The sequence below is a fragment of the Watersipora subatra genome, chromosome 10 (genome assembly GCF_963576615.1).
Source record: "Watersipora subatra chromosome 10, tzWatSuba1.1, whole genome shotgun sequence".
Lineage (NCBI taxonomy): Eukaryota > Metazoa > Bryozoa > Gymnolaemata > Cheilostomatida > Watersiporidae > Watersipora > Watersipora subatra.
The window spans coordinates 34,512,580-34,537,367 of NC_088717.1; the positions used below are offsets into that span (position 1 = coordinate 34,512,580).

The following is a 24,788-nucleotide window of genomic DNA, read 5'->3' on the forward strand; positions in this document are numbered from 1 at the left end:
TAATTTATAGTTTATTAGGTATTTTAACTTATTAAATATCAAATGATAAGGGCCTTTTTGGCCTGGTTTGGTGTAACATAGCAGTATCTGAATATCATTGACAACAGAAGAATAAAAACTAAGTTTATATGTTTTTTGAAAAAACTGGCCAATTTTGACATGATTCTTGAGCCTACACATATGTGTAAATTGGCGGCCTTTGGAGTAGACCACAAAGTACGGTCGTAATTTTTAGTTGTCTAGCCCTTAATTTCAATGTCAGAATAATACAGACTGGGTGCCCAATATTTCTTGAGAACAGTTTTGTTAATAGACAGGATGTCTGCAAAACTTGCTTCTCAAACAAATTTATGTATAATATATAAGAATTGAAATAGTAAAAAGGCAAGTTTATGCCATAAATGACAAAGACAAAAAGATTCCTGGTCCAATAACTACCAGCCACATCATGGTAGAAACAACTGCGTTCATCGGAACTCATTGGCACCTCATTTATGTACATTTAGGGCTTTTTTAATCTTTGGTAAATGCTGTAGGGTTTTCAGTAAATTAAACTAGAACATAATATTTGCAAATAACTTTTATTATATGATTTATAACAATTTATTATACAATTATATTTATTGTAAAGGCAACTTAATTGGTCAACATACAGTAAGTACAGATATTTTTACTAAATAATACATTTGTCCATGCATCGTGAAGAGAATGTGGGTGTACATGCCTAGCCTGTGTAGTTCCTTTGCTAAATATTGCCATTTTTAAACATTTAATTGTGTGCCTTTCCTTTACCTGGTAGCTCATAGGGTGACTGTGAGCATGTGAGCTACAAGCTATGACAAGCCTTACTTAATTGTAGCAGTTGCTGCAGCAAATCTATTTTAGCAACTACCCGATTAGTTGCGACACAAATGGATTAGTGCTGCTAAAGAAAGCATGCATTTTAAAATAAAAATCACCACTGCAGAAGTGTTGAGTTAGAAAAGCTTTAAACCAGAAATTTTGTATGCAAATAATTACAGTATATAGCAAACATTATTGTTAGCTTATGCTTTTTTGTTTCTTAGCTTACATATCTTTGCTATCAATTTTCCTATACCATAAAAGCTTTATTTGAGCGCCATGGTACTCTATTTTTTCAACTTTTCTTTAGAGTGATGGTTTATTACAGGTGACGTTCAAACAATAGATTTCTTAAACACCTTGTTAGAATGATGAGAAGATAGATTTAACCCTTTCACAGGTGACTTGAATGTCAACTATATTTTGCGCTATGCTTCGGGCGGTGCGACATTCACCTTTTTGGATGTAAGAAACTTGCTAACTTACTTCCATTTTGTGGTATACCTCTAAATAAATATGCGCGAGGAAGCTGATACATGTCTTGACCAGTTGATATTTATAGCTTAAAATTAAACTACAAGAATTTTATAGCCTGCATTGCAACTTGTGGAAGCTTTTCAGTCTTATAGTTCAATTTAAATTTGAAATTTTCATTTTATGACTATATTTAACAAGTTTGCATAAAAATCCGTTGTACTCATCAATACGTTTGCTACAGTTTGCAGCCAAACCCTCGATCCATTGTAAGATGAGTTCAGATTACAGCAATCATGCTATAAAATAATCTATTTATAGAAATCTCAGTGTTTGTGATTTGGTCTGTGATTTGGTCTGTGATTTGGTCTGTGATTTGGTCTGTGATTTGGTTTGTGATTTGGTCTGTGATTTGGTCTGTGATTTGGTCTGTGATTTGGTCTGTGATTTGGTCTGTGATTTGGTCTGTGATTTGTCTGTGATTTGGTCTGTGATTTGGTCTGTGATTTGGTCTGTGATTTGTCTGTGATTTGGTCTGTGATTTGATCTGAGATTTGGTCTGTGATTTGGCCTGTTCCGCTATAGCTATTAACATCTCGAAATGAGAAACCCGTATTGCAATAGATTTGTATCTTGGAACCTCCCGTTCTCCAGACAACTAGCTAACCAGTTGAACTACACAAGATGCATTGAGTCATTGGGTGATATAAGTCGCTAACTAGGTTAAGATATGCATAGCGACTGGCTTATGCGAAACATCATTAAAGTTTGCTCTCACTGCTCTTAATAGTAAGTTTAGTGATACTGATACTATCTTGCTCAAATTAGAAACCGGCTAATTGCCAATTGGCATTTAGCCACTTGAATGGCAAGTGACAGGCAACTACATTACCTGCCACTTTTTATAAGCTGTTTTAATACCCGCGCAACATTGGGAATTTCACTAGTTTGCTATAAATCTGCTAATTTACCAGTTTTACAATAATTATAATCTATCAGATATCTATCTAATGTTACGGATACATATTTAAGAACAAATGAGCTAGACAAACCATAATTATAATACATGCAGCAACAAAAATTAACATCTTAAAACAAACATTAACATTTTTAAAACAAAAGTATTAGCATCGTTTGTTTGGTCAGTTGCATTCTGACTAGTGCTTCTGTTTGGAACCATTTCATATTCTTATGTCTCTTTGATACATTCCACAATGTCTTCCTACCTTAATCAGTCTTTTGCACACCTGAGCTAGTTGATATTAGCATCTAAAATCTTTCTAGGCAAAGCAAAATTTTTACGCAAAGCCATTTGGAATAGAAACTTCTAGTGAAAATGAAAAAAAACTATGTGTAATTAAAATAGCTTCAAACTGTTAGCCTCAAAATACATATTAATAAACTTTCACCGGTAAATACGAAAGATTTTCCCACATACATCGGAGTATCAAGACTGGGCTAAAAAAGGAACTACTGTTAGCCTAATACAGTTACTAAGTAGTATTTTTAGGATGTTACAATAAAAATTTTTAACGAAAAAACCTAAAGACTTGGAGTTGGAAAACGGGCTTCGAAACGAACAGAAACAACAAAAAAATTAATTGTTATTGATGTAATCGAGTCATTAGTTTGTTTTGTAGACACTACTCTACTGACCCATTGTTATTGTGGGTTTATAAAGATGAAGAATGTCAAATAGTATATGGGTGAAATTGAGGTAGTGTTCAATCAAAGGGGAGTTCAATGGAAGGTGGCATTCAAATGCAGGTTTTGCTGTATTTTTATCTTCAACCAACCAAACACAGTTGACCTTTTAACAGAGCTCATTATATGAACTCTTTGACCTACTTTTGAAAAGGTTTTCAAAATTTTTGTATGAATAACAATTTGTCTTGCAACATACATAAACCGCAACTATGCGTTGATAAAAACGAAACCGCATCTTAGATTTTTCAGGGTAATAACGCAGTGCCCAGAGCTAAAGTATGACCAAGAGAATTACATTAGTAACAGGATTCTCCAATTCAATCATGAGACGATGGAACTGGTGAATCACGTTATTGAACTTAACTTGATCAATAATTGTTGACGTATGATGAGAAATCCAAGTATTTTTTGCTTGGCTAACTGAAAATATGTCCTTTTATATCTGAATCACCACACAATAATGCTAATTAGTTAAAATGGAACATCTGCCAGGTTGTGAATTATTACCAGAGAAATTATTTTACATTGCACATAATTTTAAAAACATGATATGTATGTATAAGCTTTTATTGGTATTGGTGTCTTATTGGTATTGGTAGCTTATTGGTATTGGTAGCTGATTGGTATTGATAGCTTATTGGTATTGGTAGCTTATTGGTATTGGTAGCTTATTGGTATTGGTAGCTTATTAGTATTGGTAGCTTATTGGTATTGGTAGGTTATTGGTATTGGTAGCTTATTGGTATTGATAGCTTATTGGTATTGGTAGCTCACTGGCATTGGTAGCTTATTGGTATTGGTAGCTTATTAGTATTGGTAGCTTATTAGTATTGGTAGCTTATTGGTATTGGTAGCTTATTGGTATTGGTAGGTTATTGGTATTGGTAGCTTATTGGTATTGATAGCTTATTGGCATTGGTAGCTTATTGGTATTGGTAGCTTATTTGTATTGGTAGCTTATTGGTATTGATAGCGTATTGGCATTGGTAGCTTATTTGTATTGGTAGCTTATTGGCATTGGTAGCTTATTGGTATTGGTAGCTTATTGGTATTGATAGCTTATTGGTATTGGTAGCTTATTGGTATTGGTAGCTTATTGGTAGCTTATTGGCATTGGTAGCTTATTGGTATTGGTAGCTTATTGGTATTGGTAGCATATTGGTATTGGTAGCTTATTGGCATTGGTAGATTATTGGCATTGGTAGCTTTTTGGTATTGATAGCTTATTGGTATTGGTAGCTTATTAGTATTGGTAGCTTATTGGCATTGGTAGCTTATTGGTATTGGTAGCTTATTGGTATTGGTAGCTTATTGGTATTAGTAGCTTATTGGTATTGGTAACTTATTGGTATTGGTAGCTTATTGGCATTGGTAGCTTATTGGTATTGGTAGCTTATTGGCATTGGTAGCTTATTGGTATTGGTAGCTTATTGGTATTGGTAGTTTTTTGGTATTGCTAGCTTATTGGTATTAGTAGCTTATTGGTATTGGTAGCTTATTGGCATTGGTAGCTTATTGGTATTGGTAGCATATTAGTATTGTTAGCTTATTAGCATTGGTAGCTTATTATCCTTTGTTGAAAGGAAAATGGTATGAAGTGTCACAATCTTAAAATGATAATATTGGTTGTTCATTTTTTGTCGTTGTGCAAATCACATGTTTAAGTTTCAGTTCTGTCTAGCTTTTGTGAATGAGTAATGCACTTTTACATGACTTTTTTATTGTTCTTTACTAATGGGCAAAGAGGTCAAGGAGGATGAGATAATACTCCTTTCTGCTAAATAATGAATACGCGTATTTGTAGGATGCCGGAGGTCATCAGGTCGTACGGCAATTTGATTCTGTGCATTTTCCCTGACTCATCCTTGTTTATGAAAATTCCATTGTCTGCAACAACCAGTCAAATCATTTTGTTTCCTCTGGTCTTTATTTCGTCATAAACCATAATACAATAGCTGGCTGAAGTGCTGCGAAATTAAACATTGCACAACAAACAACCTTCTTCATTGGACAGGTATTGTGAAACGTTGACACGGATGGTAGCAGTTGATAAACCATACATCTTTACATGTAAAACAGTATCTTGGCATAGGATTGCCAGTAGCATGGCGATTGCTTTCACAAAAGTTACTTTTTGTCTGTTTCTAAACTTTTTATATGTCAGTAAACAATTTTAAGTTTTTATTTTTATTTAGTTCCACATTAACAAATTTTATGGAAACAAACTAGAAAAATGTTCAGTTTAAACCTTTTCTGTTATCTGATATGCTTCTAAAAATTATAATACCATTGTGACAAGACAAGATAGCCCAAAAAAAGGCTCAGCAGTGAGTTGTTTGGTCTTATCATTTATGGTAGAAACGCAAACAGTTCCATGCAACTATGAGAGGAAACAGGGTAATATACGCTGATTAGGGTTATATAGAAAGTCATTGCTCTAGCAGCATATCTCAATATTGTCATCATAGGCTCCTCCTCACCCACTCATTCACCCATTTACTGATTCCTTTGTTCACTCATTCACTCATTCATTCATTCACTTATTCATTCATTCACTTATTCATTCATTCATTCATTCAGTTGATGAGTGTGTATGTGCGTGCATGCGGGCATGCGTGCGTGCGTGCGTGTGTGTGTGCCACGCGCACACTCATCAACTCGCTCACTCACTCAATAGTACCAATAGCTGGTCAGTTTTCTACTGCTGTAAAGATTGCACATAATTACTGGCTCGTTTTAAGCAATTATTCAGGCTGTAAAGCTCCAGAACATAGAAATCTATGACCTTGAACCCATTTAGAATCATAATCACCTAGGACCTTATCAACGTAGAGACCTTGAGCTCTAAAACAATGTAAACAAACAATTAGAGCATACCGAGATAGATGGTTATAGCCAAAGGCTCTTTATAAAAGTGAAGACCTAGAGCTCCCAAAACAATCTAAAAGATCTAGATTTTTAAGGCTATACTGCACGATAAATATGAAGAAGTAAAACAAATACCAAGGTTAACTTTGCGGTGCAAAATGCACACAAAATAATGTCACCTATACAACGCTAGGTGCAGCTTAACTGTAACAAAGCTTTTAGAAATCTATATCAAAATTGAGGCTACTGAACAAACATTAATTTTTCTTTCTAAGAGCTTGCTAAAAGCTTGCTAAAAGCTTTTTTTTGCCATTTAAAAGTGTGATTATAATTGGAACTTTCAAGCATAGTAATGCTGCTTTAGAATAAAGCTTTGTGTCTATATGTAAAAGAATAACTGCGTGTTTTCCTTACACTTTGCAAGCTGTTATTGTTGCACGCAGAAGTACAGAAAAATAAAACAACTTACTTATATTCTCATAGTCTTTGAGTATAGCTTAAAATTAATTTAGCAAATTTTACTTCATTGATTGAACTTCCTGTCTATGTTGTAGCCTGTTACGAATGACGTATATGACAAGAAAATTAAAGCAGTTGTTCGTCGCATGGGAATGTAAGTGGTATTTACTGTAAGAGAGGCTTATAACTGACTGAATCATAAAGTTACATAATCCCTTGATTTTAAGTGAGTTTTTTCAATGACAAATGCCAAATAATTTTTAACATAGCCTTCAGTACTCAATTAAGTCTGGTATTGATAAAATATAATCAAAATTTAACTTATGAAATATTTGTTTAATAATAAAGTGAGTGAAAGCTGGATTCAAAATGCTTGGGAAATGAATGAAGATTAAATATCAGTTTTAATGCTTTATAAACAATATTAATTAAATAATATTTTTGTTATTAAACTCATTGTTATTTGTTGGAAGAATAAACAAATACCAAATTATTTACACTATTGGCTTTAAATTCACGTGCGTCTAATTGAAATCTAGTATAATTAAAACCTGTAATATCATATATTTTTTTTAGTATCAACTGTTCGTATCAGCTCTTTATATCAACTGCTCGTATCAACTGCTTGTATCAGCTATATTAACCTTTTATAACATCTTTGTGGCATTCACTGTGATTAAAACTCAGTTACTTGCCACTGTCAGCAGTTTAAATTCTTTAGCAAGCAAAAGCCTAAGTCTAAGGTAGAACAAACTGATTTTCAATAACAGTTTACTGGCTGTATATAAAATTTTTCCCAAAAGACTAGAAAAAAGTAATACTATGCTTAGAAAGTGCTGCCTAATTTATAAATAGTGATGTAAAGGCTGACCTATTGGCAAGTTAGGCTTATTGACTTTTTTTAAATTTTTTGTGCACTGAATGGGTAAAATATTTTAAGCTGTTTTTCCCATTGTAGAATCCTCTTTTCTGAACTGTTTCTTTCAATACCCTGCTTCGTATTTGGAATAATTATAATGACAAACAGAGAAGGTCAAAGCTATACCATAAATGCTCGCATTGGGATGGGCATTATCTATGGAACTGTCCTGTTCTTTATAACATGCTCCAACATCTGCGTTAACAAGTCAAGGCGGGTGAGATACTTGTAGTTATTTATTATTCAAAGTTCCTTAAAGATACTTTTTGGGCATCATTGAAGTTTGCAAAGCTGAAAATAATAATTTCTAAATTTGACTTTCTACTTGAGTGCAATATCAGCATATCAAATAAACTTAAAAAGCTCAAAATTTCGGAGAAGATTTGCAACAGACAATGCTATTCGGCGAACTCTTTTGGTAATGTTTATATTACTGACTGCCAAACTCTCAGCATAAAATCAGGTCGTGGCTTAAGGCAAAATAACATTGAACTATGAAATGCCATTAACAACTAACAATCTATTGAAAAGCGTTAAATTGAAGATATCTGAGTAATTGTAAAATATCAATAGACAAACTTGCAGTGGAACAAGGTTTTGCCATTAACTCATATAAAATGGCTAAACTTAGTTTTCAACTGTGGGATACAAACAAAAACTTTTACAAAACTGGTTTTATTTTTGACCACAAGAATGTATTGAGAGGTGTGTTTAATTGATGCTATTGTACTTTGCAGAGTAAAAAGTTGCAGTGTTAAATTTTACAAAATGGCTGCCCTTTATCACAAAGTTTATATGCGTTTACCTCATTCAGTGTATAAACAAATGTTTCTCTATTTCCTCACAATTGACCAGCCCCTTACAGAGGTTACAAGCAAATTGTTATTTTGAATAGTTGATAAATCAAAAATGACATTTGTAATTTTTATTGCTCAGTTCTTTTGCTAAATTTGAACACAACTGAATTTTACATATTTCACAGCTGTTCTATCTATAAAGGTTAGTCTCAACCAATCAGCATTCTGAACATTTTCCTTTAGTAAATATTCACAAAAAATTCCTTATTTAAACTTTGCTTTACTTTAATAACTTAAAATGATTGTTTTTAAGTACAATAATTTTGCTGAACTAGATTTTAGTGATATTTGAATTTGTTTTTAATTGCATATTAAAATTTTGAATAACCAAAAATGTTGTTGTATTTATCAAAAAAAAACCGATACTTAATTTGAGCAAAAATTAAAATAAAAAATAGCAAATAGTGATGTTCTCAATACTTCTCTAATAAAATATATAGTTTTCTTGTTACCTTTAAGTACAGATAACATACATACACTTACCTTATTGGCATACATCACATTTTACATTGAAAGCATTTTAATTTGAAATCATGACTTCATAAACAATTGAAATAAATAAAACTTCTGGTTTTAATTGAAGCTAATAGAATTCTAGTTTTTTATGCTATCTAAAATTACCATGAAACACTTCTACAAAAGTAACAAACTAGCAAATAGTCTAGCAGACATTCAAAGCTTCTAACAGATAAGTGTGTAGCCTTGAAGACTCATTTAGAGCCAATCGATTTGCGATTGGGCGGAAAATCACCTAGTTCCCATGTACCATTGTTACTCAGTGATTGATACTCATCAGTGCTGGCTTTGATCCAGGCATCACAATTTGTACAGCTAGTCATTCAAAATAGATAAAGAAGTTCTTTTGCTGTTTAAAAAGGGTATTTTTTGAAGTGTAGGTACGAATCTTTCTCCAAACAAAGTTCTGTAAAATATGACTCTAGTAAACTGGTACATAATAGTACTTTTGTTATTGTGTGCAAAGGTTCTTAAGAGTTAACACGATCTTTAAAGGCTCCCTTAAGTTATATAGTTGAGCATAGCAACATCTTAGTATGCGTCTTACAAAGTCAGTTATGAGAGTTACATCAAATATATTTAATAAAAACTGCTAAACAACATTTTATGAAGGCTAATCTCTGGCCTTTCTTATAAAGGCCTATAACATCATACAACTTAGTAGCTAACAATTCACTTTTAAAAATTCAGTTCAAAATGCTGTTGTTAGCTAGCATGTAAATGGCTGAGTTTAAATAAAAAACTCTGAATAGAGGCTGCAACCATCATTTGAAGATGTTTTCTACATTTTATCATGTTAACTATACTAAGAACCATGTTCTTCTATCTGTTCGAAGCAACGCTTGGAGGTTATAGAAAAAAAGTGCTTTTTACAGGATTTGAACTCAGTTTTAAGTATGGTAGCTCCACGCTTTACCACCTGGGACCATCAACTACTTCACTGTACTTTAGGGATAAATGTACAGTTATTTTTCACACACGAGGGTCTCTCATACCAGATCAGCCTGCCTGGGTGCTCGTAAATATAATAAGCAAATAGAAAAATAAATGTAAATTAACATAAAAATCTTAATAATGATACTTAAATGGTTTCAATATTTATAAATATTTTTTCTGTGAAGTAACTATTGATGACTGATTGCAAGAGACAGTTTTAAAACATTTTTAGTTCTGTAGAAAACAGAACTTATACAGAACAGAACAGCAAATACTTATGACAGCCTTTAAATGGTTAGGAAAATTTTAATTTTGACAAATGTTGGAGTACAAATTATTAATAGCTGAACTAATTTTGTAAAATCACCCTTCCTGATGAGGTCATAATCATAATTCAAATAATACAAAAAATCTTTTGTAGGCTTTCAAAGTATATTTCTTCTTATCAAATGGTTTGGCTTTAATTCTTGGTCTCTTTATGCTGGTGACATCATCGGTTTCCTTAAGCTTACCATCAATAACAAAAAACAACCCTTCAAGGACGAGAACTACAAATCAAATAATCGCTGACAGCTGGAGAGAAGTGTTTGAGGGTACGACAACGGATGCTACCGCGCAAGTAAGTTTACTCTACGACCGCACAGATAAGTTTGAACAAATACTGACTGTCTGCTTACCTCATGTATAGGCCTACCAAGCTTGTCAATTTACAATAAACTCAAACAATATAGGAAACTGAACACATCATTTATAGATAAATGATACAGTCCAACCTAAATGCCTGAAGTTAATCCGCTTGGATAAGAATACTTCATACGAATACACTGTATGTTGCTTTTTATACTTTAGAGGTTCAATTCCTAAAGTAATTATACATAAAAAGATATAAAAATGAACAAAAAAAGCTAAATTATTTGCAAAACTATATTAATATATTTAATATTAATAATTAACAGATGTCTTATTGCTACCCTAATTTAAAGAGAAATAGAAGGCAGGGTCGGTTTGACCCTGAAGTGAGTTATATAAACATGCACTGCAACACTATTTAACTGCACTATAGATTGTAGGAAATTAAATAAATTTAGATATTATTTCCCTTATCAAAGTAAATTTTTTAACTTTTCAGGATTTTTTACTGTTACTTATAAAAATGTAAATCTTCACAGGACTTTAGGTGTTACATGTGAAAAATTATTCTTTATTTGTTGAGACATATGTTTGTTGTAACTTTAGCTCCCGTAGCGAAAAAAATTGCAAGTAAAGGCTTGAATGTATTTTAAGCTGACATTGTAGTTATTAGCAACAACTTAGTTTTTAAATTTTTTTTTTCAATCAATACTTTAGTTTTAAGTGTTTAGTAATATTATTCGCACCTTGAATGGCTCTAGAAAGGAAACTTATTGATTTAAAAACCCTTCATGTTTATTCTCTGCTAAAACCTGAGCACCTGAAATGAAACACAACAATTTAATGCCTGTCTTTAGAACCAAAGAATTATCAAACTGGAATAGCTCAACATTTAACAATAAATCCATTAAAAATTTATTTTTGATATTGGTAACTAGTTTTTATGCACCATGTTATGTTTGGTTGTTAAACTAAATGAATTTTTGTAGGTGAAGGCCCTAAAAGTGGCATCCGATGCTGTGCTGATGGTCGTTGCTCTTGTCAGTATAGGCCTAGTGACAACAGCACTAGTAACCCGTTTGCAAGTTCTATTCCTCAAAAAGATTGAAGTAGTACAGGTAAAAAAATTATATTTTGCTGGTTATAATTGTTGTCCAATATGATCTGTATAAATCTTTGTTTCACTAAATTGATTCTATACAGCCGGTCACCGTTAGGCTGAAAGTAAAATTATGCAATTACTATTACAAACAGTTTACTTGGGTTTTTGTTTTATGCAAACCTTTATTAGGCAATCTATTAATTACTTTGAATATAAATGATTTTAGTAAAAATTAAATGTATTGGATTTCAGTGGTTTAAGCTAAATACTTGTGTTTAAATGACCATAACTACGATGCTGTATAAAATCAGAATCAGGAAATTATTAGTTTTTTATTATCCAAAACCTCACTTTTGCTTTTAAACGAATCATTCTGTTCTCAAAAACAAAAACAATTCAGAAGTATAAGTTTGAAAAAAGCCCTATTTTATATGCTGTAAAAGAGCTGCCTTAGGCATCGCGACTTCCTTGATAAGCTGGATTTCATTGCTTCAATCAAGCATCTACATATGGCCTTAAGGCGGAGTGTTGCAGCTTTAGCAGGCTTTATACAAAAAATTTCCGATTAGTGAGTAGTGAATATATTAGTCCGCTGTATCTGTACATAAATGAAAAGAAATCATAATCTGCACGATCATAATAATGATCATAATCACGATAATAATGCATAATCAGCATCTTCACGAACTATTCAAAAATTGCAAAAAAGTGTCCAAGCTCATTCAGTCACATTCTTGTGGTATTCTTTACCACAGCCGCTGTTGTAAAATTCTATGCAATGCAAACTAATTTGGTAGCAAAAAATTTTACAGACCGTTATGACAATTTATATGCGCCCTTGTCAAATATTAGGCTTTATTGAATATGGCATTATTTCCTAGTAAATAAACTAATGGCTACGTATTCCAGCTCACAGCACTTCCAACATTCACATCCCTTAATATTTGAATATAATATCTTATTCCGAACTTGTTTGTTTCCGCATTTGTGTTACAAGTTTCATATCATGTATAAATTATGTCCAGAATATTTGTATTGATCTTTCCACACATATGACAAACATAATTTTTTATTCTGTGACACCAACATACATGTACTACATCTACAACCATATGTTTCAGTTTATGAACTTGTGTTACTAAAACCTTCAATTAACTATTCTGACTTCTCTGCAATACTATTAGATTACAAAGTTTTAATACACCTTTCTTCAACTCTCTTAATAATACCTGATTTTTGTCTTCTAATTTTTGTTTTGGCATGTAACGGAAAAAATTATTTTGCTGGTATTTAATAAGACCAATAAAAAGTTACATATTAAACTTGAATCACATTTTATTCTTATACATTTATTTGCTAGCTTTAAAATCCGAGCTTTCGATATTGTGGAAAGTTGGCATAGCTATGATGATATTTGCACTAGATTAAAAGAAAAGTAGATCTACAATAAAAAAAAATATGTAAACACCGATTAAAACTCATAACGCTAAATTGCAGCCTAGCATGTGACAGGCAGCAGTTTTAAATCCGCTAAGGTTGTTACATGATGCCAAATAAAGCAACATTCTATACACAACCAAAACAATAACTACGAACCCATCATTTCTGCTAATGAAAGATTTTTTTGGTATATCCTAAGATATTGAATTATTTACTTGTAGGTGGTTCACTCTCAGACACTTTCAAGCTTCGTTCCCCCAGCTGGTAAGAATCTGATTACATATAGTTTTATGTTCATATTTGAAACCAACTAGTTGCTGGAAGTGCACACAACCTATTTATTAAAATATATTGATGACAATAATGTATTGTGTATTAAAAAATACATTTATACTTTTTACAATTAAAATTATTGACAAATAATTTTTATAATATAAATGTGCATTTTTAAACAAACTTATAAACTAGTTTGTTTGATTTAAAAAAACATCTAGTTACACATCCTCATACTACAGCTACACATTCTTTGATTCCAAGTTTTAAATCAGTTGCACGATTTTGTTCAGATTTTACTCAATCCTAAAATACATTCATTTCCATTAAATGATTCTTGACACACTTGTTTGCCTTGTCATGAAAACTTAGGTTCTTAGCTATTTTTAGTCTGATAATATTTTTCCATATTTATTTTCTTTTCTGGTTTTAATAAATATATAATATAGCGGTTAGAACCTTTTTTCAAAAGAAATCAAACAAACTTCTTTTTTAGAGTATTTCCACAACCAAACACAAGCGAAGCGATTGTTTGGGAGTTTTATGATAAATGCATATGCACACACAACTCCCAAAAAATTATCCGTCAACGACCGTTACCAAACCCTTGTACCAAAACCCAATAAAAAAATTTAACCATTTTTGTGTAGAGTCGTTACGTATAATAATGATACAAAACACATATAAAAATATTTAAATATGTTACCAAGTCTTTAAAAAGTTGACGCAATATCCTAAAACTAACCCATCTGATCGGATTATACATAAATAGACAGATTAATTTGGCCTAAAATCGCAATAAAAACTTGACAAGCATTTTTAATCAAAATTGAAACCGGCCAACGAAACGCTGATAAGGCCGTGCGGCAAAGAGTAGAACCATTAAGTCGTGCACATTTCATAAAAAAACGTGCACATTTCACCAGTCTATGGCATTGTCCAATTGCCGAAGGTTTCTGTAATTAACGTAGAAGTACTGAAAAGTAATCATTGCTTTTTTGCCGATTCTACCGGACTCTGACATTTTGGACACTTAGAATGAGTACTTTGGTATCTCAACTGATGTCCAAAGCAGTAAAAGTAAAGGAAATGACGATGATATTTTTTAGCAATTCCTATAAGATTATTACAATATTTAATTGTAAGAATAATTATTCAATTTTATACGATTATTATAACATTTAGTTATAAAAATAATTGTTCGAATTTACAAGATCGAAGTATATAGTGACCGATAGTGTGCAATATATTACTGTTATTATTTTTCTAAAGATTTTGTTGATGATACTGCGGCTGTGCCCAATATCGCGGTACTGCCAAGCCGTTTTTACATCTACAAAATTAAGTAATAGGCCTACATTTTCTTATGGATATACAGCTATTTCTATGACATCCAGCTAAAATCTGTTTAAATTTTTAAATTCAGCATATTTTTTAGATATAAATACAGAAATCTAAATAAATATCACAACTTCTTGATATTGGTTGCTATGACCAATGATATACAGTCCCCCAGCCTGTGTATATTACACAGCAGATTGCCGTTTTACTTCTAATATTGCATTTCTCCTATTGCAGGGAAGAGATATAAACATATAATCTTTTTCTTTCATTATTGCTGTTTGCTGTACATAATAACACCCAGTACATTACAGCTACCATTGCACCTACCATTGCAGTTCTCCTATTGCACTGCAGTGCCATTTGACTGCTAATATTGCATTTCTCAACCAGCAGTACCCTTTCTTTTTCCAATATCACTTTGGTTGTGGGCTGTATGACAGGGGAATTTCTAGTATAATATGAGCTACTGTTATGATTTTAGCAATAGAAAGATAATAAAAACATCAATTCAGCTACAATAGTTAGTCCGCCCTTGAGGTCTAAAACTAATACCGCCTTAAATATGAGTGTAATAGTTAGTCAGCCCTTGAGGTCTAGAACTAACACCGCCTTACATATGAGTGTAATAGTTAGTCAGCCCTTGAGGTCTAGAACTAATACCACCTTAAATATTAGTGTAATAGTTAGTCAGGCCTTGAGGTCTAGAACTAATACCACCTTAAATATGAGTGTAATAGTTAGTCAGCCCATGAGGTCTCAAACTAATACCACCTTAAATATGAGTGTAATAGTTAGTCAGCCCGTGCGGTCTCGAACTAATACCACCTTAAATATGAGTGTAGTAAAACAAGAAAACAGGAAAGATAATGTCTAAATCAAACCCAAACTCTCTGATTTTCACTGAAGACTGGTCTCGCCAAATGAAACCAAACACTGGCTCAGCTGAATGTTCTCAGGCTCTATGGTACTTCTGAATCAAACCGTAAACTGGAACTCGTAAGGGAAACAGCATAGTTAATGCAATCATGTCATTAAGAGCAACCTAAATACAAAAGCCTAAACTCAGTGTGGCCCAAGCAACTGGTTTCTTTTAACAAATGCTACGGTGATAATGTGTCTGCTCATTGTCTCTCTAAAAATTGGGTGGCTGTCACTCCGAGGCGCTGCCTTATATCAGAGCTTATTAGAAGAGAACAGTTACACATGGAGTGTTCTATAGTATTCTATAGAAAAATTATGCTAAGAATTCAACAAAAAAACATTTTGCAAATTTCCCTTTAATTTTGAAGTTGATTAGGATCGAAATCAACATCCGGAGCAGACTACCAAAAATTCAGACACTCAGGCCTAATGCGCACAAAAAGACTAACAAAAGCTTGAATCAAGCCGATAAAAAGATATGTGAAGTTTGATTGCTACGACTAATCAAACACATGAGTTTAAAAATAAAAAACCTACATACAGTTTCCAGTCAAGGTTAACTACAAGAATTGATATTTAATGTCTTTTACTCCACCTTTTGCTAGTGATGTCTTTGTTGCACGCATAGCTTATAAAAACACCATCTTCTATGAGCTTTTTAATGTCCATTAGTAGTATATAGAGAGCAGATCTACACATAAAAGTGACGGATCCAGCGGGGGGATAGAAAAAGGGGGTTGTGAATTAAATTGGCTAGGGGTGTAGATTGAATCGTGTGGAGTTGAATGAGATGTTGGGGTTTGGGGGGAAATTGTGGTGTAGAGTAGGGGGTTGAATTCGAGGGGTTACGGATCCGCTCCTGGCGTAATCGGCGGATTATCTGTGGATGAGTCATCCGATTAGCGGGGGATGAGTCATCCGATTAAACGCGGATTATCGCGGGATTAGTCGGGGGAATCGTCGCGGATTAGTCGGGCGAATCGTCGCCGATTATCGGTGGAATAGTGGGGGTGAATATCTGGGACATCGAGGGCTGGATGGTTTTCCGGAGTGGATCTCGCGGATTATCGAGGAGAGCGAGAGATTACCTACCGGATGAGTGAGGGGGTTAATATCTGGGACACCGAGGGGTTGATTTTCCGGAGATTGTTATATATTTGAAACATGGAATATATATGAGAAAGTGTTTATGTACAAAGTTATTTTTTGAAGATTTGATGATTTTGTAATGTTGAAGCTCTTGAATGGTTAAGAATTTTAAGGAATTTATTTTCAGTTTTTTTTTGTATTTTTTTGTATGTAAGATTGAAATTTGTTGGAGAAATTAATATGTTGAATGAAAGATCAGTTTTATTACAAAATTATTCACTTTAAAAGATATATTTATATGTATTATTCATTATTTCCATCATCATTTTGTTTCAATAAAAATAAAATAGTTTATGTTTAACTTGAAATATATGAAAATATTCAAGTAGATAGGACACAATAAAGATAATATAGTATAAATGAAACATTGAATATATACATAAGAAAATGTTCATGTACAATCTTTATCAGTACTTTATAATAATTGTACATATACTTATTCTCTGTACTTTATTAACACACCTGATGATCTCTTACAGCACTTTATAATAATTGTACAAATACTTATTCTCAGTACTTTATTAACACTCCTAATGATCTCCTACAGCACTTTATAATAATTATACATATACTTATTCTCTGTACTTTATTAACACACCTGATGATCTCTTACAGCACTTTATAATAATTGTACATATACTTATTCTCAGTACTTTATTAACACACCTGATGATCTCTTACTACACTTTATAATAATTGTACACATACTTATTATCTGTACTTTGTTAACACACCTGGTGATCTCTTACAGCACTTTATAATAATTGTACACATACTTATTCTCTGTACTTTATTAACACTCTTGATGATCTCTTACTACACTTTATAATAATTGTACACATACTTATTATCTGTACTTTGTTAACACACCTGGTGATCTCTTACAGCACTTTATAATAATTGTACATATACTTATTCTCAGTACTTTATTAACACTCTTGATGATCTCTTACAGCACTTTATAATAATTGTACATATACTTATTCTCTGTACTTTATTAACACTCCTGATCTTTAATTAAATTAAACTAGTAGACTTGCTAGCATCACATTCTAACTGATATTTTCAAAATATGGAAAAGACTGTGAAGTGATATATAATACACAATCTTTCGATAAAATCATGACAAAGTACTTTTGGTAAAGAGAACCCTGTTATCATTCATCAATCTTTGAGAGAATAAATGATACATACTACATTTATTCAAAACAATACATATATTCATTTTCTTTATATTCTCTTCAAAACGAATACTTACCTATACCTACCTTAGTACAATTCCTCCATCTGTCCATTGGGCCTTCTTTTTTTTTTGCTCATCCCTCTATTTACTGGGCAAGAGACTGTTATGGAATGGTTAAGCCAAACCAAACAGGAGAATTCCATAGGCAAGCCTAGGAAAACACTCAGGTCGATTGCCAAGGCGCTTGTCCACACGACAGCCTGAACACAGCGACACTCAACGAACTTAATCGCGAGTAGCCGGCTAACAGAATTCTAGCTGAAGCATACAAGCCTTATGGTATCAACGCTCGATTGCCCCAAAATCTCAATCTGTATATAAGTAGGCATCAGGAGCAGGACTAAGTGATGAAAAGGAAAATTACACTGAGCAAGCTTCTTATACAGAGTATTGAAGAATAGTGGCGTATCCAACAGAATCAATGAAGCGAAAATAGTAAACAGATTTTCGCGAAATTGAATTTCGCGAAAGTGAATTTCGCGAAATTGGATTTCGCGAAATTGGATTTCGCGAAATTTGATTTCACGAAATTACACATATATATTATATAGTCAACTTTCGCGAAATTGGATTTCGCGAAATTGGATTTCGCGAAATTACACATATAATATATATGTGTAATTTCGCGAAATCCAATTTCGCGAAATCCAATTTCGCGAAATTCACTTTCGCGAAATTCAATTTCGCGAAAGTTGACTATATAATATATATAAAGTGTAATTTCGCGAAATTCACTTTCGCGAAATTCAATTTCGCGAAAGTTGACTATATAATATATATATAATGTGTAATTTCGCGAAATCCAATTTCGCGAAATTCACTTTCGCGAAATTCAATTTCGCGAAAGTTGACTATATAATATATATAATGTGTAATTTCGCGAAATCTAATTTCGCGAAATTCACTTTCGGGAAATTCAATTTCGCGAAAGTTGACTATATAATATATATAATGTGTAATTTCGCGAAATTCACTTTCGCGAAATTCAATTTCGCGAAAATCTGTTTACTATTTTCGCTTCATTGATTCTGTTGGATACGCCACTATTCTTCAATACTCTGTATAAGAAGCTTGCTCAGTGTAATTTTCCTTTTCATCACTTAGTCCTGCTCCTGATGCCTACTTATATACAGATTGAGATTTTGGGGCAATCGAGCGTTGATACCATAAGGCTTGTATGCTTCAGCTAGAATTCTGTTAGCCGGCTACTCGCGATTAAGTTCGTTGAGTGTCGCTGTGTTCAGGCTGTCGTGTGGACAAGCGCCTTGGCAATCGACCTGAGTGTTTTCCTAGGCTTGCCTATGGAATTCTCCTGTTTGGTTTGGCTTAACCATTCCATAACAGTCTCTTGCCCAGTAAATAGAGGGATGAGCAAAAAAAAAAGAAGGCCCAATGGACAGATGGAGGAATTGTACTAAGGTAGGTATAGGTAAGTATTCGTTTTGAAGAGAATATAAAGAAAATGAATATATGTATTGTTTTGAATAAATGTAGTATGTATCACTTATTCTCTCAAAGATTGATGAATGACAACAGGGTTCTCTTTACCAAAAGTATTTTGTCATGATTTTATCGAAAGATTGTGTATTATATATCACTTCACATCCTTTTCCATATTTTGAAGATATCAGTTAGAATGTGATGCTAGCAAGTCTACTAGTTTAATTTAATTAAAGATCAGGAGTGTTAATAAAGTACAGAGAATAAGTATATGTACAATTATTATAAAGTGCTGTAAGAGACCATCAAGAGTGTTAATAAAGTACTGAGAATAAGTATATGTACAATTATTATAAAGTGCTGTAAGAGATCATAAGGTGTGGTAAAAAAGTACAGAGAATAAGTATATGTACAATTATTATAAAGTGCTGTAAGAGTTCATCAAGAGTGTTAATAAAGTACAGATATTAAGTATATGTACAATTATTATAAAGTGTAGTAAGAGATCATCAAGAGTGTTAATAAAGTACAGAGAATAAGTATATGTACAATTATTATAAAGTGCTGTAAGAGATCATCAGGAGTGTTAATAAAGTACAGAGAATAAGTATATGTACAGTTATTATAAAGTGCTGTAAGAGGTCATCAAGAGTGTTAATAAAGTACTGAGAATAAGTATATGTACAATTATTATAAAGTGCTGTAAGAGATCATCAGGAGTGTTAATAAAGTACTGAGAATAAGTATATGTACAATTATTATAAAGTGTAGTAAGAGATCATCAAGAGTGTTAATAAAGTACAGAGAATAAGTATATGTACAATTATTATAAAGTGTATAAAGAGATCATCAGGAGTGTTAATAAAGTACTGAGAATAAGTATGTGTACAATTATTATAAAGTGCTGTAAGAGATCATCAAGAGTGTTAATAAAGTACAGAGAATAAGTATATGTACAATTATTATAAAGTACTGTAAGAGATCATTAGGAGTGTTAATAAAGTACTGAGAATAAGTATGTGTACAATTATTATAAAGTGCTGTAAGAGATCATCAAGAGTGTTAATAAAGTACTGAGAATAAGTATATGTACAATTATTATAAAGTGCTGTAAGAGATCATCAAGAGTGTTAATAAAGTACTGAGAATAAGTATATGTACAATTATTATAAAGTGCTGTAAGAGATCATCAAGAGTGTTAATAAAGTACTGAGAATAAGTATATGTACAATTATTATAAAGTGCTGTAAAAGATCATCAGGAGTGTTAATAAAGTACTGAGAATAAGTATATGTACAATTATTATAAAGTGTAGTAAGAGATCATCAAGAGTGTTAATAAAGTACAGAGAATAAGTATATGTACAATTATTATAAAGTACTGTAAGAGGTTATCAAGAGTGTTAATAAAGTACTGAGAATAAGTATATGTACAATTATTATAAAGTGTTGTAAGAGATCATCAAGAGTGTTAATAAAGTACAGATATTAAGTATATGTACAATTATTATAAAGTGCTGTAAGAGATCATCAAGAGTGTTAATAAAGTACTGAGAATAAGTATATGTACAATTATTATAAAGTGTAGTAAGAGATCATCAAGAGTGTTAATAAAGTACAGAGAATAAGTATATGTACAATTATTATAAAGTGTATTAAGAGATCATCAAGAGTGTTAATAAAGTACAGAGAATAAGTATATGTACAATTATTATAAAGTACTGTAAGAGGTTATCAAGAGTGTTAATAAAGTACTGAGAATAAGTATATGTACAATTATTATAAAGTGTTGTAAGAGATCATCAAGAGTGTTAATAAAGTACAGATATTAAGTATATGTACAATTATTATAAAGTGCTGTAAGAGATCATCAAGAGTGTTAATAAAGTACTGAGAATAAGTATATGTACAATTATGATAAAGTGCTGTAAGAGATCATCAGGAGTGTTAATAAAGTACTGAGAATAAGTATATGTACAATTATTATAAAGTGTAGTAAGAGATCATCAAGAGTGTTAATAAAGTACAGAGAATAAGTATATGTACAATTATTATAAAGTGTAGTAAGAGATCATCAAGAGTGTTAATAAAGTACAGAGAATAAGTATATGTACAATTATTATAAAGTGTATTAAGAGATCATCAGGAGTGTTAATAAAGTACTGAGAATAAGTATATGTACAATTATTATAAAGTGCTGTAAGAGATCATCAAGAGTGTTAATAAAGTACAGAGAATAAGTATATGTACAATTATTATAAAGTACTGTAAGAGATCATTAGGAGTGTTAATAAAGTACTGAGAATAAGTATGTGTACAATTATTATAAAGTGCTGTAAGAGATCATCAAGAGTGTTAATAAAGTACTGAGAATAAGTATATGTACAATTATTATAAAGTGCTGTAAGAGATCATCAAGAGTGTTAATAAAGTACTGAGAATAAGTATATGTACAATTATTATAAAGTGCTGTAAGAGATCATCAGGTGTGGTAAAAAATACAGAGAATAAGTATGTGTACAATTATTATAAAGTGTAGTAAAAGTCCATCAAGAGTGTTAATAAAATACAAAGAATAAGTATGTGTACAATTATTATAAAGTGTAGTAAGAGATCATCAAGAGTGTTAATAAAGTACTGAGAATAAGTATATGTACAATTATTATAAAGTGCTGTAAGAGATCATCAGGAGTATTAATAAAGTACAGAGAATAAGTATATGTACAATTATTATAAAGTGCTGTAAAAGATCATCAAGAGTGTTAATAAAGTACAGAGAATAAGTATATGTACAATTATTATAAAGTGCTGTCAGAGATCATCAGGAGTGTTAATAAAGTACAGAGAATAAGTATATGTACAATTATTATAAAGTGTAGTAAGAGATCATCAGGAGTGTTATTAAAGTACAGATAATAAGTATATGTACAATTATTATAAAGTGCTGTAAGAGTTCATCAAGAGTGTTAATAAAGTACAGAGAATAAGGATGTGTACAATTATTATAAAGTGCTGTAAGAGATCACCAGGTGTGTTAACAAAGTACAGATAATAAGTATGTGTACAATTATTATAAAGTGTAGTAAGAGATCATCAGGTGTGTTAATAAAGTACTGAGAATAAGTATATGTACAATTATTATAAAGTGCTGTAAGAGATCATCAGGTGTGTTAATAAAGTACAGAGAATAAGTATATGTATAATTATTATAAAGTGATGTAAGAGATCATTAGGAGTGTTAATAAAGTACTGAGAATAAGTATTTGTACAATTATTATAAAGTGCTGTAAGAGATCATCAGGTGTGTTAATAAAGTACAGAGAATAAGTATATGTACAATTATTATAAAGTACTGATAATGATTGTACATGAACATTTTCTTATGTATATATTCAATGTTTCATTTATACTATATTATCTTTATTGTGTCCTATCTACTTGAATATTTTCATATATTTCAAGTTAAACATAAACTATTTTATTTTTATTGAAACAAAATGATGATGGAAATAATGAATAATACATATAAATATATCTTTTAAAGTGAATAATTTTGTAATAAAACTGATCTTTCATTCAACATATTAATTTCTCCAACAAATTTCAATCTTACATACAAAAAAATACAAAAAAAAACTGAAAATAAATTCCTTAAAATTCTTAACCATTCAAAAGCTTCAACATTACAAAATCATCAAATCTTCAAAAAATAACTTTGTACATAAACACTTTCTCATATATATTCCATGTTTCAAATATATAACAATCTCCGGAAAATCAACCCCTCGGTGTCCCAGATATTAACCCCCTCACTCATCCGGTAGGTAATCTCTCGCTCTCCTCGATAATCCGCGAGATCCACTCCGGAAAACCTTCCAGCCCTCGATGTCCCAGATATTCACCCCCACTATTCCACCGATAATCGGCGACGATTCGCCCGACTAATCCGCGACGATTCCCCCGACTAATCCCGCGATAATCCGCGTTTAATCGGATGACTCATCCCCCGCTAATCGGATGACTCATCCACAGATAATCCGCCGATTACGCCAGGAGCGGATCCGTAACCCCTCGAATTCAACCCCCTACTCTACACCACAATTTCCCCCCAAACCCCAACATCTCATTCAACTCCACACGATTCAATCTACACCCCTAGCCAATTTAATTCACAACCCCCTTTTTCTATCCCCCCGCTGGATCCGTCACTTTTATGTGTAGATCTGCTCTCTATATACTACTTCCATTATGACACTATGCTGTATGAAGTACCATACGAAACTAGCAGTCTTTGGAGCTTAAAGAAGTGGGAGCATCTCTACTGTTGTCAGACATTCTACACTCAGTTTAGTGCTAAACTCCTCTCTCAAGATATGCGGATTTGACATCCAAAACTGTGGGGTACTGTAGGGTACAAATCTAAGGGTCTGCAAGGTCAAACTGAGGCTCCTAAAATCTTTGAAGTTGTCAATTTCCTCGAAAGTTTTGCTAGCGATGATCAAACCCACAGCTTCTCAAGAAGTTTGATGATCACCCCTTTGATGGCATTTATCCAGTTCAGTAACAAGACTTTGACGCAAACACTGTTAAACTTTACAATGACCTCGATGGCAATGTGCAAAGACCTTTATACCTATGAAACATTTGGCAATATCTTTCATCACTGTTTGGCACATGGCTTTTTTCAAAATTTTGGACTCTGCCTGAATTCTGTGGCACAAAGCTAGTGTTATTTCCAATATTTTTCTTGAGAATATTGTTCCTGCATTTGTTGCCGTTCACTTTATCAGCACACCAGAATAACAGAAGTGTTAAAAGTGTTCAAGTGTTACAGTAGAGTGACCCTATAAGTGCAAACTCGATAAGTTTCTTTTATTGAAAATACTTCCAGGTTTATGACAAGGAACAGCTTCAATGACGTATTAGTTTTTGTTGAAAGTCTTTCACTGACTAGTGATTCATGTCAGTCATTGCTTTCTCATTTTTGTTTTACTGCTTTTTCAAAATTTAATCAAAAGTCAGATGCAGTTAAATCTATAAATTCTGCTGCGATAAAGCCTTTGGTTTTACTAAAATAATTCTTTATAACGCTCTACTACATTAAAACTATACACAAACTATACACACCTCGGCAGTAACCATACTAATCTTCAAATTCATCAAAAATATTTTATGCCAAAGGCAAATGAATTTTAGAAGATGTCAGTTTTGCAATATTAAAACTATCTAGCCACTTTTTTGCATTATCCTATTTATATAGACTAAACAAGCTATTATTTAATGCATCATCTTTGAGAATGATAAAACTAGTATTTTGACAGACAAATGTGTTAGCAGAAAGCTTTCATAACAAGGAGTTTAAAGGTATGGCCACACGTAGCGATCTTTTCATTCATTTTGACCGAAATCACAAAATGAACGAAAAACACAGAATTGTTTGGCTGAAAATCACAGAATTATCTGAGCTGTGCATGCTCACCGAAATCATCGATGAAATGCTTTAAATTAGCTAAACAATTTTAGCGAACACGATTCTAGCAGCTTTTACGATTTATATAGTCCAAGACACGTATTACAACACATAATAAATGTACAAGCGCAATTCGACATATTACATATGATGCAAATGCCTAGATTGCGCTATTGCTGATTCTTTATCATTATTATT

General features: G+C 32.2%; 1 protein-coding gene across 2 annotated transcripts in view; it reads left to right on the forward strand.

The window, feature by feature from the left end:
- LOC137405978 (uncharacterized) overlaps positions 1-24,788 on the forward strand; it is a 32,568-nt gene that overhangs the window by 5,866 nt on the left and 1,914 nt on the right. For both annotated transcript variants that reach the window (XM_068092467.1, XM_068092468.1), the window contains exons 6-10: positions 6,447-6,505; positions 7,310-7,487; positions 10,001-10,198; positions 11,199-11,327; positions 12,973-13,015. In XM_068092467.1, the coding sequence (XP_067948568.1) occupies positions 6,447-6,505; positions 7,310-7,487; positions 10,001-10,198; positions 11,199-11,327; positions 12,973-13,015 (607 nt within the window). The remainder of the gene's footprint in view (positions 1-6,446; positions 6,506-7,309; positions 7,488-10,000; positions 10,199-11,198; positions 11,328-12,972; positions 13,016-24,788) is intronic.